Source organism: Megalops cyprinoides, chromosome 23 (genome assembly GCF_013368585.1).
Source record: "Megalops cyprinoides isolate fMegCyp1 chromosome 23, fMegCyp1.pri, whole genome shotgun sequence".
Lineage (NCBI taxonomy): Eukaryota > Metazoa > Chordata > Actinopteri > Elopiformes > Megalopidae > Megalops > Megalops cyprinoides.
In genome coordinates this window covers 13,620,898-13,637,079 of record NC_050605.1, presented here as the reverse complement: position 1 = coordinate 13,637,079, position 16,182 = coordinate 13,620,898, and the positions used below count along the sequence as shown (strand labels likewise).

At 41.7% G+C, this 16,182-nt stretch overlaps 1 protein-coding gene across 1 annotated transcript in view; it reads right to left on the bottom strand.

Moving 5' to 3' along the window:
- tmem117 (transmembrane protein 117) overlaps nucleotides 1-16,182 on the bottom strand; it is a 34,151-nt gene continuing 17,969 nt past the window's right edge. Inside the window, exons 4-8 of the mRNA XM_036518249.1 lie at nucleotides 9,889-9,988; nucleotides 7,587-7,684; nucleotides 4,515-4,674; nucleotides 2,043-2,172; nucleotides 1-898 (exon numbers count right to left, since the gene is read on the bottom strand). Of these exons, the coding sequence (XP_036374142.1) occupies nucleotides 234-898; nucleotides 2,043-2,172; nucleotides 4,515-4,674; nucleotides 7,587-7,684; nucleotides 9,889-9,988 (1,153 nt within the window). The 3' untranslated portion in view covers nucleotides 1-233. The remainder of the gene's footprint in view (nucleotides 899-2,042; nucleotides 2,173-4,514; nucleotides 4,675-7,586; nucleotides 7,685-9,888; nucleotides 9,989-16,182) is intronic.

Genomic DNA, 16,182 nt, shown 5'->3' with positions numbered 1-16,182 from the left:
TTAAAAAATTTTATTACAAAACTGTTAAAAAAAGAACACCAGGGATACTTGGGGACCAAGTACTGGGTCTTTTTCAGTTCCATCCTTCAGCTGGATTCACAGTTCCATCAAAAGAAGTCATCATTGTAGAGAAATTCCAGCCGGGATTGTAGGTAGAAGGATTAGCAAAACTAGCGAGCACGGTTTAAAAATGAATCGCCTTTGACAAGTTTTCCAGTGTGACTGCAGCCTGTTCAGTCTGGGGGTGAAGGTTTATCAACATCTGAAGAGACGGCGGGCTCCTCGGGCGCCACGCTGTCGATGACTATACTGGGGTGAGTCTCGAGCGTTTCCGTGGAGCAGGGCGAGATGGAGGTGTGGGAGGAGCCGAAGTGGGGCGCGTCCACCGACAGCAGCATGGGGTTGGCCCGCCTCAGGGTCTCGCTCATGGAGATGTGGACCTCCTCGGGCGTGGCGCCCATGTCCTTGCTGTACTCGGACGGAGACTTCCTCTTGATCCTCTCGTACGTGCCGTCCTGGTTCTCGGGGCCCTGCTCGCTCTCCTGGAAGCGGCCCAGCAGCCAGATGAAGAAGCCGAAGAGGACGAAGGCGGCCAGGCTGGGGATGAAGGCCAGGCACTTCACGTCCAGGCTGGCCCCTACATAGCGGCTGTGCAGGAACATGTCCCGGTAGACGTAGGTGCGGTTGGTGTCCGGGTCAATGTTGGTGGAGCGCCACTCCCAGGTCAGGGTGCTCCTGTTGAAGTCAATGAGGGTGTCGGGCTCCTCAACCGTGTAGATTTTCTCACCGGGACCCACGTACTGGCCATACTCATAGGGCTTGTAGAAGATCTGATTCTTCCACATGTTCAGATCCAGAATCAGAACCAGGAAGATGATCCCATAGTTGAACCATTTACCTGTCAGAAAACATGTATGCAAATTTCTATCAATTTACACAAAAAATGTCCTCACACCATGTGATACTTTAAAGACAACAAATGGTTTTAGTAAAACCTTGACAGTCAATGTAACACATCACCATTACATTCACTGTGAAACTTTCAGTGGTTGCAAGCATATCTCTCTGTAAGCATATTCCACTGTTTGCTGAGGAGCTTATAATTCAGTAAAGTCAAAACTGAACAATTAACGATATCTCTTCCTCAAATTTACAATTATAAAATCAGACGAGTGCCTGAGCTAATCTCAAATGTTAAAACTAATTTCTGGGAAGGGTGCTTTTATTCAGCGTCTTTGTCACAGAAATGACATGGAGCCATTTTCATTAAGCTGAATAATTATGCAGTTCATTAGGGCAAACAACCTGATGTGAACTGTTGAATATTTAAGCAGTTAAACATTAGACCAATGTTTTTTTCAGCTAATATGAAAGTGCGCTTTATAAGGTGTTAATGATCATTGCGCTTCAGATTTGATATTACAGTTTGATATTATGTGGCACTCATATAAATGCAATAGCAGGGTGCTACAAATACATCGTGGCTGGAATAGACTTTCAGCAGTCATAAGACGGGTGTTTGATCTAGTATTTATAGTGCTAATTTGATCATCTTACTCTGGTCTCTAAGAGGAAGACTTAAGAAATACAAAAAATTTGAAACGGATACTATCAGATGAGACAAAATGTTCAAGGTCTTCTGCTGAAAGATTGAATTAAGACCTCTTTAATCTAAATGCAGTCTACTTAGACTAATAAATTTTAAGCAAGTGTTGTAATTTATTAGAAAAACATTTTGTGAATTTTGGTGACTGTTTTTAATTGAAATACAACCTTGCTTTAATTTTCTTTGAAGAAGCAGAAACTGAAACACACATTGGTTAAACTGAACAGAGCCCTTATATACCATCTTTAGCCAACATCCAAAACAGCCGAATTTTTAATGACAAATCAAAGCCATAGAGGCAAAATCATTGAACACTGATATCGTCTACGATTAAAAGACGAATCTGATGCTGGTCAATAGTTATGGCACAATGGTATTCAACAGTTTGTCAGGTTATGCATCAGTAGGTGAGCATGTGCCTGTGTGTTCCCCATACCTGTAATGTGAATGTGATACTCCTCCTTGAAGATGCTCTTGCAAACAGGCAGCTTGACCTTTACCTGGGTGGTGGACATGCCTGGAAGATTCATGTCTAGGTCTCCCATGAAGTGCGGAAACTCCCAGTCCTAAAAGTGACCCATATAGTGTATATAAGGATACAGTACATATCATGCAGCCTCTCATTTGACTTACGACCTCTCTGATGCAGAGATTACCAGCTGATGCTCATTCTTGTTAGTGACACTTGTCGTCTTTCATGGCAGTATTTCCTGGTTCTGGACATGACTTTGTGATATTTGATGACATGTTTTCTTGCCACAGTTCTGTAAGAGTGATTTTTGGTTACTTTCACATTTAAAATAATTCCCAGTGGGCTTTAAAAAAAGTATATGTACCATGTGCTCAAAAGATTTGTAAGACTTGCTGTGTTTGTTAGGATGCTAGAGGCAAGGTTCCATTAATGACATGTTTGACATGAAGAGCTCAGCTGTGTACCTGCAGTAGCTCTGTAAATGCGTCTGCAGTGGGATCCTCATGTCACACATCAGCACACAGAACATCAGGGATCCATTATTTATCCTCCTTTATCTATGAGCTCACTTTAGTCCTTGCGAATGTTCTCCAGGCATCAACCAATGGAAATGTCAACATTCCCAATGCTGTCAATATGGTGGATCTAAAATCCTTAATGTTAACGTATTTTGCACATACATCGGGAAGTATGACTATATCAAGAGTCGCACAGAGTTAGCCATGGACACGGACACACCCACACATGCATTCTTATAGGAGCCAAACCCATTTGAGAGATGGTAGTTTTCTCTGAGATCATCATTATAGATTACTCAGTTATTTTTAGTTTTTATGGTCTGCTGACAGGGAAGAGTTTTGCACATAACCCTTGGGGTGAGAAACTGCTTGCTCTGCAAACATATGATAGACATCCCAACCTTAAACAGTCACATTCTCCCAAACACAGTTTCAGCTAAGCATGAATGCAAAGAGAGGGTTTTTTCTTGCTAAAAACGTTGAATCTCTAATGAATGTATTTAATTGCCAGAGAGAATATGACTGTTAAGACATGAAAGCATGACGTTTTAAGCTTTCATCTTTTACTCGTCAATCGCATTCAGTCAAACACTCAGTTGCAGACATCAGTGCAGAGAACATTTAGTAGTTCACCATCTGACTTCAGATTTAGAGGGACTGCACATTCTAGGTAATTATGAATATATGGAATTACATGCTTGAAAAAGTTGAACAAACACTGCACTACAGCACACACTACAAAATTTCTATTACTAAAGATATATTCTGATATGGCAGGTTTAGCTGCTGGTGTTAATTAGTTTAGACTAAATTCTCTTAAAGACACAGCAGCACTCATGAGAGTGAATGACACCATTCTGAGTGCGGGGCTGGGAGCGTTATTGACCACAGTCAAGGTGACCGATGACTGCGGAAGCCTTCCAGTAATAACAGCACAAACTAATTGAAATCATAAATAACACTAATGAACCCGCACAGTGCACACAACGCAAGTCATAGACGGAGTAATCATGAACAAATACACCAGTCTGAATTACACCAAGGCTGCCTGCGATGCACTAATGCTGCCCTGGTATATGAACGAAATGAGCATGTCGTTATATGAAGTCTGCACATCAGTTACATGAGATTTGCATGAGCTGGTGATGCGGGAATGGACAGGACGCTCAGTGAGCTGGCAGCAAACGCTCACCCTGTGTTTATGAAGAACCTCTAAGGTGTAGGGAGTGACAAGCCTCTCAATCGTGAGGAAATTGGAACTTGTCTTTCCACAGGCAGTAATTAATCAAGCTAAAGGCTTTTGAAATTGAGTCCTGTATAATTTCTGAGCACCTATGCTGAACACAGCTTGTTTCTGTTTTTACAGTTCTATCAACATTTTTTTCAGCAAGTTCCATGCATGTTTGTTTGGAGCTGTTGTCCATTGAAATATGCATCAAACACACAGGTCTGTCACTTATATTCCACACCTTCCTATAAGGAAAGGCTAAAGAAATACTGTTCAGATTAGACTGAAATGGCTACTCGCAGGACAACCTCAAACTGACTACTGCATTCTAAAATGCATGGTATATGCCGCTTTAACTGGATGCACTGGGTTAATGTTCATTTTTCTCCAAAGATCCCTTTGCTATACTGTCAGACAGGCATTTGCGCATTCATGAATCACTAAGACAAATACTGATGCACTTTTTCCCCAGGCATAAACGATGTTGATAAAATCCTGCATGCCATTACCACAAAATGCCAAATAAATGTTCACACATACTATGCAGAAACACAAACCATATAAAGCCACACAGCCAATGAATGATCACAACCTACACAAGCTGTGCTCCAATACCAACCCTGTATGTGACTGTAACTGACAATAGAAAACGGCAACAGCATGTTTTAATTGGCCAGCAGAAAGCCCTACCTGCATAACAATGAGGAGGTCAAAGACCAAGATGAAAGAGGCCAGGAAAGCCCTGGAGACCTCATCGCTTGGCAGAAATCCCCGATTCAGATTGTCCCAGCTGATCCAGTCAGTGCTGATGACAAGAACCACTACAGATGTCAGAGAGATGAGCACAGTCCTATGGAAATAAAACAAACAAAGGTGCTATCATACACTTCTGCCTTCCACAGACACTACCCTAAGGCATTCACTCATGGTACTTTGGTTGTAATACACATGGCTCTCCTCAAAAACGAATGGAAAAGCTTCTTTTTTCACAGGCTTCATTGACTTTGCTGAAATGAACAAACTGTGTTACTCTGAAACAAAAAATAGTTGCTTAAATGTTTAACTCAAAGCTGCATTTTGTTCTTCGGATGCCACCACAATAAAGACTGACTGCTTTTAAACCACTACTTTGTTAATCTGCCATGTTTCAGGGTGAGAAGATATTGTGCATTTACATGTATAATGAGGAACTGGGTTGAGGGCACAGTAAATTAAAACTGGACTTAACAACTCAATTTATTATCATTATAGTTACTGTATTCCAGTTATAGTAATTACAAAGCTTCAGTTGAAAGTATGATGAGGAGCTGTGAATATTTTTCCTACCAAAGATAATTAAATGTATTTTTTACAAAATGGAATTGGTGTGTGGTTCTTTAAGGAGTGGATATGAATTATTCATAGACATGGATAGTTATACAATTACAACACTCAACATGTTCCATATAGTGTTCCCTTTCTCTCAAGAGCAGTTAAATGTCTGTGATGAGACTACTGAAGGCATACTGCCATATGTCACACAAAATCAAATTAGCATTTGTGTCAGTGACTTAACTAAATAGCATAAATGAAATGTGCAAGATCTAAACAAATATGCAAGATATGCCTTTACTCGAGAATGATGGCTTGTTAATGTATAAGATTTAATACATGAGTACTGCATTCCCGGCAAAAAACTACAGTTCCCATGAGTCTCTCTAGCAGAGTGCAAGGGCCTAAAGTGGAACACTCAAGAAGGTGCAGATGGTTAACTCGGTCCTGTTCTGAGCAGGACTTCACAAGCAGTAAGGGTCTGGCAACAGCTAATGACAAACCATTCAATAAGAGGGAATGTGCCAAAAAGCCATTTTCTGCAAGCTGTTCTGCAATAGCCCAGACCTAATGTGTCACACCAGCTAGTGAATTGCAATAATCTTTGTGAACTAGGCTTTAGACTCTTGCATATCACAGTATGTGTATGAATAGTCACACTGTCAATGGATTTCTTAAAGTGGCTGTGACTTTCAGAGGTGTGTGTCAATTACAAGAAGACAAAGTACCATAGAAATACAAGGATGTCTGTCAAGTCTCAGCATCTGAGCAATAAACGGAATGAGATGAATGGAAGCAAAGCTATGGGAGTCTGAACCCAGTGTGCTTGGATTTCACTGCAAACATTTATCATACATTTTTAATTGCTCCACTGAGACTGCATAGTGTTTTTGGAAAACGTCCAGGAATTACTTCCATTCCATTAGTGTGCTTACAGTATGGATTTTACCTGACTTAAAAAAGACACAATCTAAAATGTCTCAACTCACTGACGTGAACCATAATCTTGCTGATGTCTTCATTAAGTCCGCTCATATCCTGTCTTCTCCCCCCTCAAATCAAACAAAATGGAAAAAAGGTTTATGCCTCAGTGTCTACTTTTTTATGGCACAATTTTAAATCGTTAGCCTCAAAGGATAACAATAGGATGAAAACCTACAGTTATGAAGTACCAAGAAAATTGTTTGAAATATTCATGATTTCATGTGGAGCAGATTTGCCCATTCCTGTTCCTTACTATTTTGTCTGAGGAGTTGCATACCTACATTTTTCTGACCCGAAGGCTGAGATTTTTCCTTATGCAAAGGAGCAGAAAAGTAAACCAGACTTGAAACGCACAGAAAATCTTTTCGGCACAATAAATTGCTCATTTGCAGCCTGCTGTTCACATTACGGAAAAAATAACAGGCAATACAAATAGTAAATTTTATACATACACACGTCCATCATGTTTCCAATAAACTAATGTTATGAACAGATCAACTCTTTTCCAAGTCTGATGATTAAGCAGAAATGGTGCTAATGTATTATCACAGTAGATGGCATCTATGTACAACATGCCACAGTCAACCTGTGTCAAACGCATAGACACAATTGCATGCATTAAAATTGTAAAATTGCACTCAGAACTCTGACCTACTTGTCTAAGTTCTGACCTAGTTTGTATTTCAGACAAAAAGTTTACATAGGATTCTAACCACTTTATTACAAGTACAACATGATTTGAACACCACAGCACAGTTAATGGAATCACTGAATAGTTTCCCCCTGTCAGTCCACCCTGATAAAATGAAATACAAATTTGGGGGAAAAAAAAATACAGGGTCATTGTAAAGGATGTCCAACAGCACATTTTTGAAAGGTGTGAGAGGATTTAAAGGGCTCAGAATTTAAACCTCCAGGACCACCCACAGACAGCACTGTTTAAGACGTCAGGTCACTCATCTGGACAGGGTCACGCCACACTGCTGTGCCAGCACTTTATGAGATTACCGCTGTCCCTGATGCACTGGCGGGGATGAGGGGTTCAGGGATGTGAGCTCGGGCCTTGGGTCTTCTCTTTCAGAAAGGTGCAGTGAGTTTGACCCTCGCAGAGACCTTGTAGCGCTGATTGATCTCTCACTCTCCGCTTCACTAATGAAGGCGGTGACACTGAGAGCAGGATGATTAACGGCGTTGTTGAATTTGTGTGACCTCACGGAGGTGCACGTCTTTACCCACTCACTGTCATAAACCCTCACCTGGACCACTGCCACTCCGTCAACTGCAGTTTTTACTATTTGCTCACACATACAGAAAAGCCAATGCTTCTGTGTTTACTGACTGCCTTCCATTCACAAACAGCCGTTTCAGCCCTGAGCTGTCTTACAGGTGACTGCCTGACTCTAACGTGATGTAGAACTCTGTATTGCAGACAAACCCCACAGAACACATTTCATTCATATGGCGTACCAGAACAGGACAATTCTATTGTTCCCCTGTTTCCAGAACCGTCTTGCTGCTTTTCCCCAGTCTGGATAGTGTTGATCCTGAAGCATCATATCAGTCACCTGATAAAAAAGAGGGAACACTTCAATGGCAGCATTGGTAAATCCAAGCATTGTATAAGTACAGGGTAAAGGCTAGCAATAAAACATTCACATGTCAAGTAAAAAAAAATGCTTGTGAAGTCGGTCGTTTATATATATTTACACTTTGTGTGTTGAACACCTACAAGATGCATCTTCCAACCTGCCAAAAAGAATCAAATAACTGTTTATGCATTTCTAACCATTTCTTTTCCATCAGTGTCAGTTATTAAACTAACGGAGCATGTCCTCTGGGAAAACAATCTCATTATTTTAAACTGGGATAACATCCGGGTTTATGATTCATAAAAATATGGAGAGTTGAAAGGTGATTGGAACAAAGAAATCACTCCACCACCACACAAAATTGCAAACCATTAAATTTGATCAAATCTCCCTCCCTCCCTCTCTCTTGCTCTCTGTGATAACTTCATATTGAAGTAGTGAGCATGCCCAGATATCCTTTCTTGCTCTCTGTTCTGGCTTGTCAAACTGTAAGCAATTTGCTCTGCCTTATGTTTAAATGTGGCACCAGAGATCATGCTCCTTCGCAAACTATAAGTACAGTCTTTGGAGAAAAATGTCTTGGCCACCGTCTGTCAAACTGGTAGATGAGCCATCTAGTCTGGATATTTACAGGGCAGAGCAGGGGTATCATTTGGAGAATAGAATGTTTGGTAATTAATCTGTCATCATGCCTCTTTTTCTTTCTCCCTCATTCCTTCCCTCCTTCCTTGGAGAAAGTGGTGTACAGTAATTATGGGCCAGGAGGCTAAGCTGGGGTCATAATAAAAATCCAATTACAGAATATGTAATCAAAGGTGGGCCTACCAAGATATAGCACAGTTAACCTTATCCCCTCAAGGTTACAGTGTGTTTTTCTATTAAATGACTGCATACAGATTGATTAAAATGCTCTAGTGTCAAACATTCACAATAAACAGAATGATGGGAAAATAATTCAGAGCTGTTTGCCATTTCTTGACATTCAACCAACAAAACTATTTTTGAAAGGGACCCCTTTCCCAGTCTATGATGCAGGTTGTTTTTAATATGGGATTGTTTTAACCCACAACTGAGTGATTACTGCCTTTCTAAAAGAGGACACATCACAACACAAGGTCAATGTGTCAACAGATCACATCTCCTGGGAGAAATCCTTCAAAAACAGCAGCTTTATCGCACAATTCATTCTAGCCTTTTTGCATCGGGTGTCTTGAAATGGGCATTTCCTGTCTGCCCATCAAACGGTGACACATGCTACATCTACTCCCCCAGGAGTCGCGGAGTTCATCTTTTGAAATAATTGAATAAAGCTCCAGACTGTAATGTCTGGATTTTGCCGTTTTAGTCTGGCAGCCTGCACCTTCTCCACTGCACACAGAATGCTAATGCCTGCGCTGTGGAGGCTTGTCAAGTTTACCACTAGGAGGTGTCAAACTGTTTTCAAGTTACAGGCGGTGAAATCCCAACAGAGTCCGTATCGTCTTTATTTTGACAAATTAAGAGGAAAAGGAAGGATTGATGGGAGACTCTGTCAGCTTTTTACGCCACAGCAGGATGCCCCTTCCCACACGTGTCTGTTTCCCCTGACCTTTCAGCTGCATTCCTGTGTGTCACCATTTCACTGCCTTCTGTCGGACTGCAGGACTGTCTGCTACCAGTGAAATTACACTTGATGTTGGTGAGTGGGAAAAGCTCTACTCGGAGGCAGGGGATGGTCATTTGAGGCGCTTTGTCCTGTATGGAAAAAAAAAAACCCAAAAAAGTGTCCTACCATCAACAATGTGTTCATAGTCCTTGTGAGGAAAAAAGATAAATTCTCACCCTGGATTCACAGACCGGAATATGGTGTCCATTAAGATTGTTGAGGAAAAAATGGACCTCGAAACGGTCTGTCTCCTCAAAGATTTATGGTACTAAAATGATGGTCATGTTAGATGTGGACTCAGCGGATGCATTATTAAGGCCTGACATATCGGCGTGTTTGATCATGAGGAAGAAGGCACGCAATCCATTGCGCTGATGCAAAGTGCTCGCGCGGAGTGAAGCGATCTGTCCTGAGTGGCTATGGGGAGGGCCATGTCAGCGGCAGCCATCTGTTCTGGGTTTAGCGTGAGGAGGGGGACACACTCACGGACCCACAGGGAAGGGCAGAGGAGGAGGACGGCTTTGGAGAGGCTCACCATCCACGCTGTCACGAAATCCCCCATCCACGTTCCCACTGCTGCAATTTTCATGAAACTCTCGTTCCTGATGCCCATGTACTCGGTCACTATGTGCGGACTGCGGAGAGGCAGAGCGAGAGAGAGAGAGAGAGAGAGAGGGGAAGAGGGAGAAACAGGGAGAGCCAGATGAATAAAAAAAGGTGGACAGCAACTGATACCTGTCATGATGCTCGCTGTCACTCTTACTCAGCTTCAATCCATTCCAGCAAATGCAGCCAATACCTTCACCTCTCAAGTCTACTGCAGAGAAGGCGCAACTATATCATACATATTTTCGTCTACATACATTTCAATTTGAGAAAATAGTACGCAGAATTTCTTAGTTACTGAACTATGCTTCAAACACATACTTTAATGTTCTAAAAGACCAAAGCTGATATGACTGATCATCTATTATCACCTACATGAGAGCCAAGACAAACGGACATGTATAAGTACTTATCACTTAATCATTAATATACCACAATTAATACATTGATTGCAGAGAGTTGAGAATAAAATCCACTCGACTTAGTGTTTACCGTTCTGCCAATGAAGCACATCTGTGTTTATGGGTCACATCGTAGCAATAAAACCCTGAACACACAAAACTAACATTTGCTTAATGCATAAAGGTTGATGACTCATTCATTTAAAAAATCTAATTTATTATGCAGCAGACTTTAAATCCTTGAATTTAAACATTTTGACCAGCTTATTATGCATGCAATTTTTCAGTAGAATCACACTAGTTCAGTTAGAGACCACTGTTTTATTTCATGCAAATGTGCAACTGATATGGAACTATACAGTATTACAAAATTTTGAAATTGCAAAAAGAGGTGAGTTGAAGGCTAGTTTTGGTTTAAGATGAGTTAGAAACAAGCTTCAAGTTTTTGGTTGGATTAGAGGTCAGTGTTGGGTTATCCATATACATTCTACATAAAGCACAAAACTGAGTTCCATATTTCACGGATCTGAAGATGTTACAAATTGGTTGAATATTAGCAAGTCACTTGGTTAAATATTACAGTAGACAGTGATAGGACAGTAATGAAATGTCTAACGTAACAAAAAATGTTACCAAACTGATCAATGCAGATATGACTGTTGGCTTTTTCCCTTGAATTTTTTCATTTTTTATCAAACGAACCCGAATTATGAATCCAACTCTAAAATTGTTTCATATGAGCAATACTGCAAAGCAATAATCACTGCATATAAATGACAAAATACAGAGTCTCATGTATTTGTATGCCCCATGCCAGATAAATTAAGATTTAATCCCCTGGAAATAAAGAGCTCTTGAGTATGTATGTAAGGTATGAGTAAGGGTGATTTGATTTGTCTACTCAGCAGAAACGGTGCATTCATAAAAGGTCGCATATTAGCATTTGTAGAGGATCTCCACGTGAAATTCTCATCTGTTGATTAAAAAAAGAAAGTAGGTCACACATGTGACACCAGGCAGGATGTTACAAATGAGAAGAATAAGGGAGCAAGGCTTCAGGAGGAGTGTTTGATCTAGCTGTTCCGCCTTAGGGGCAGAGCGTCGAGCTCATGGCCTTTCTCTCTGTGTTGGGCTCATGAGCATTATGGGATAGTGGAACCAGCTGAAACTAGCTTCCCAGCAGATGAATCCTGAAGATGAGTCTCAAGTACGCAGTGTTTTCACTTTAATACACGCTGGTGTGTTGTTGATTTTACGTTCCTTTCAGTAGTTCACAGGTTTTTCCAAGGGATACACTCTCTACATTTAACTTCTTGCTAACTGTTTCACCAGAGATGGAATGCTTTTGCAAGTAGAATACTGTGGATACAGATTTACTCCCCACACCAAAATATGTATATTTTATAAATATGAATATATGTATGTAAGGATAACATTTGAAATAAATATTTACTCTACAGAGCTGTGTAGTACATTACTAAAGCATGCGTTAGCAGTGAATACAGTATTGCAGAGCTCCTCCAGTTTCGGCTGAAAAAATGAAAGGCACGCCTGTTGTGAGGGCGCATGAAAGATTTAAAAAGCCAAATGCTCGCTGGTTTCCCCTCACAAAGCATCGCGCGTCTGCGAGCCGGAGAGGAGCGGGCGAGGCGTCGGCACCTGCCCACACAGTCTCCGCACACTGCGGGAGAGCACGTCCAAATGCTGCCTCATTAAAAATTCAGTGTCATCTTTCACGCTAAATGGAATATGAATTGAGGGAGAGGGGGGAAAAAAAGGCAAATGATTCCAGACTGATTAGTTATTGGTTGGGGAGCTTGGCATTTAACATGAAATATGCAGTTTTGAATTGGAGGCAGGGTATTGATGTTGCGAAGAATTAATTGAATTACTACGGCCATGTATTCAACATCAGAAATAAAGTAAACTGCATCAAACAAGGATGTCTCATAAGTAAATGGTAGTAATGATCGTAATAACAAGAATAACAAGAGATCTCAGTTTTTGATGTTTCCAGCGAGCCTGTTCACCTGGTAAGAAGCTGCAGCAGTGTGCCTGCGCTTTTCAGCTGCTTCATGGGTGATTTACTTTGTCACTTTCCCTGTCAATCTGATGTCCATCACCTGTGAAATATTCCACACAAAGTGTCTCTTTTTTTTCCATCTTGGAGAGCCTCCTGAAGAATGGCATTTTCCTGGCAGCTGTAGGTCTCACTAACAAGGGCTTGGACCAGGAGCACTCTATAGCCAGCTGCCAAATTTCAGCATGTAAGATTAAGCTATTCACTTAAAACAACTTTGCAACATACACAGCCTCCATGGATACTCCGTTTCGTGCCTAACAGCTACCTTACAGTGAGTGTTAGCAGTAGGGTGCTGGAACATTACTCCTGCTTTGCTACTCTACTCCACCATCTGGCGTGAAACTGGGCCAGCTCTATGGTGGCGAGAAAATGATACACAGTATCGTGTGCAGTATGTGAACACAAGGGGGCAGCACCTCTTTTGCCTAGCCAACTACAGACATTTTCAGAATTTTTTTCCCCACACTTGTTTTTTTTCCCTGAACACCTCTTCAGTTAACAGTTCCTGTTTTGCAGGAAAGCTCCTCTTTTACAGATTTATGCAACATTTTAAGTATGCACATGAAGGTAAAAGCATTCATGTAACCTACAGATGGCTGAGGCAAGCCCAACAGGAATTTCTGTTTCAGTTTTTACTGCTTTTCCCATTATCTGTGAACAAAGGTGTGCATGTCGATACGCGCAGAACTGAAAGGAAAAGCATTTCATAATGCCATCAACACTCATGGAGCCAAAGCTAATGGCACAGGCTTATCTTAATATGCTTTTCTTTCCTTGCAGTCATGAACTCATTTGACTGTTGAATATTAAAACATAAAACTTGTTGAAGTACAAGATGCAATTAGGCAGTGTGATTCCAATTACTATTCATGAAAACCACTGACCCCAAATGGCACCTGTGTGTTTCCACACAGCCATGCTTCTCAATTTAAAATGTTATTAAACCACTGCAACAAGGGAGGATTATAAATCAAATGGCATCAATATCATATTCATTAGATTACACTGACAGGCCTTCATTGATGGAAATGTGAGGACCATGGTGACTGCCCCCACCCCCAACTATCCTTCTTGATTAGAATAGTGATATATCTGTGTTAGATATCTAGTCTAAGTCTAATAGAGGCCCAATACAACATGGAGAGCTTAAGAAGTTTAATGACGGAAATAGGCTATTCAGCCCATTTAGGCAGTCCTGTAGTTCTGTAGTCCCCTGTAGTATGGACTTTCCAGTTTCCAGGGAAATCCCATAGGAGGTGGTTTACTCTATGGGAAATTGTGATCAGTACATCTTGACTCCATCAAACGGTGGTAAATCCACACCACAATTCATATTGGAGAGAGCAAACCTCCTCCAAATGCCTTGCACGTTTAATTGTACAAATGTTGGGTTTTGCACATCGCAGATTAGTTTGGGGGGGGTGGGTGGAGGGGTGGGGGCGTTTCACTGGCCATGATTAAAGGCAGCAGTTCCTGACTTATTCATGATCAGTAAAAATTTAATGACCTACAAGTCGGATGACCTAATGATGGAGTTCACTGTGGCGGAACATCAGTGCTGCAGTTTCATGCATAATCAAGACCAAATCTCTCACGAGGTCCGTGAGGAGAAATGGGCTGCGCTCACACTGCCCACTGCTGTTTGCAAGAAAATGCTAAAAGAACAGGTTCACAGCAAGTAAGTTGTTCCAAGAAATGCTCAAAAAATCTGATTCAAAAAGAGGTATAGGTTGTGTTTTATGCTTTTAGTACTACTTGCTCAGATACCAGGGATTTTTATACCATTAGCTTGCTCAGTTGAAATTTGAACATTCCAACACAGTAAATATTTGCTTTAAATTATCATGTACACAACACAATTTGTCTTATTTGCCATTTTCAGCTATTTTCTGTGTGTGTGTGAATGTTTAGCTTCCATGTGTAACTTTTTAATATCCCTGCAACCCTTATCATGAGATGATTTACACACCTGACAAGTTGCATCAGGTCGTGATAACAGAATAAATCAGTGAGTGCTATGTTCTGAGCAAGACATAGTCCACACTCCAACACCTGTCCTTCCATAAAAGCCAACAGAGCCTGGCTCCATATCCACTCTGTCAATAAAAGTGTGATTTAAGATGAGATTTCCATGCTTTATATCTACATCGCTGACACCGGCATGGGATCGTCTGCATAAACGGTGGAGGGGATCCAGCTGTGTCTCGCTGCTGTCAGGTTCTAATGAAGCGTGCGCTGGGCCTTCAGCAGGTTGGGAATATTAAACATGGCCTCCTGCTGGGGGGGCCTTCGTCTCCGGCAGACTTCGGAAAGACGTCACACGGCGCCCCCCTCCTGCTGAGAGCTGCTTGTGCGCCGCAGACACATGGATGGCTTCCCCCTGCTGCTCTTATGCCTTATCCACAGAGCCATATGATTACAGGCTTCAAGTGCGGATGCGGTGGGCCACTCGGTGCAATGCATGTGAAACAAAAAATAAATGCTTATCTGACACTGATGAAACGCTTACCTGAGGTGAGCCGGCTGCATCAGAACCCAAACCAAAAATGTCTTCCTTCCTTCAGAAGGCTGGGAAATGGGGTGAATTGTGTGAAAAGCTACCATGCTACTCTGCCCTGTGACATGCGAACCCCCCCCCCCCCCCCCCCCCCCCCTTGCAGCACTGACGTGGAGCACACGGGCGCCGAGGACGGCGTCCCTGGCGTGAGATCACACCTTCGCTCCCTGATTAATGAGCTCAGGTGACGCCTATTAACTTTGTGCCTCCACAATACATCAATTAACGTGTGGAAATGGGAAAATTAGCATATGAAAGCAATTCATTTTTCATGAGGAACAATCGGAAGCCATACTGAAAATTTTTGAAATGCAGCTTGACATTTTGACGCATGCACAAAAAAAAGTTCACGTGATTCTTGCGTATGTCAATGAATGGGGCATTCAACACCGAGAGCAGAGGCTTTAATCAGATCTCCTGCTGATAAAATCAGCCTGTGCCACCTCATCATGCCCTTCGTCTGGGGAAAATTGCCGCTGGTTTGGCACACAACTTGCACACAGCTAAAATGAACTAAAATATGCCGTATTTCTTTCCGAGAGGACATTTAATTAGCCAAGTGAATAATGGAAAATATGGTCACTTGGAAGACTAAGGCCAATAAATGATGTGATTAAGTGGAAATATTAGAGGATATTACGGCACTCAAGGGCTCAGGTTAGCTGATTCCCAACGTTATGGGTGTTACCAGAGATACCAGTACAAACACAGTTTAAGCCTGATTTGGTTAACTTTGTAAACAACATCCTTGGTAAACAACATCCTTAACCCTCAAACAGTACTATTGGTATGGATACATTTGCAGGTCAGGTGCAACCTTCACTTAGCACACTGTGAGTCCATTAATAGTATGCAAGAATGCATTGCTCATGAAGGTGAGCTCTTTATTCTAACACACAAAACTGTCATGAGGCTCACTCTCCCGTTTATTACCTAACTCCCAAGGCTAGTAAAATATCTCAGTAAGTCCACAAGCCGCTTTGTAGTCTTTGCAGAATCAAACCACATATTTCGCATTAATGCAGCTGCATGCCATCTTATCATTCTGCCTAGTTCTCTTGCACTCTTGCTCTCTCTCTCTCGCGTGCTCTCTCTCTCTCTCTCTCTCTCGCTCTCTGATAAATGACCACGTTTTAGCACATAATTTCAACAGTGTTCACCCAACGCGGAACTCGAAATAGA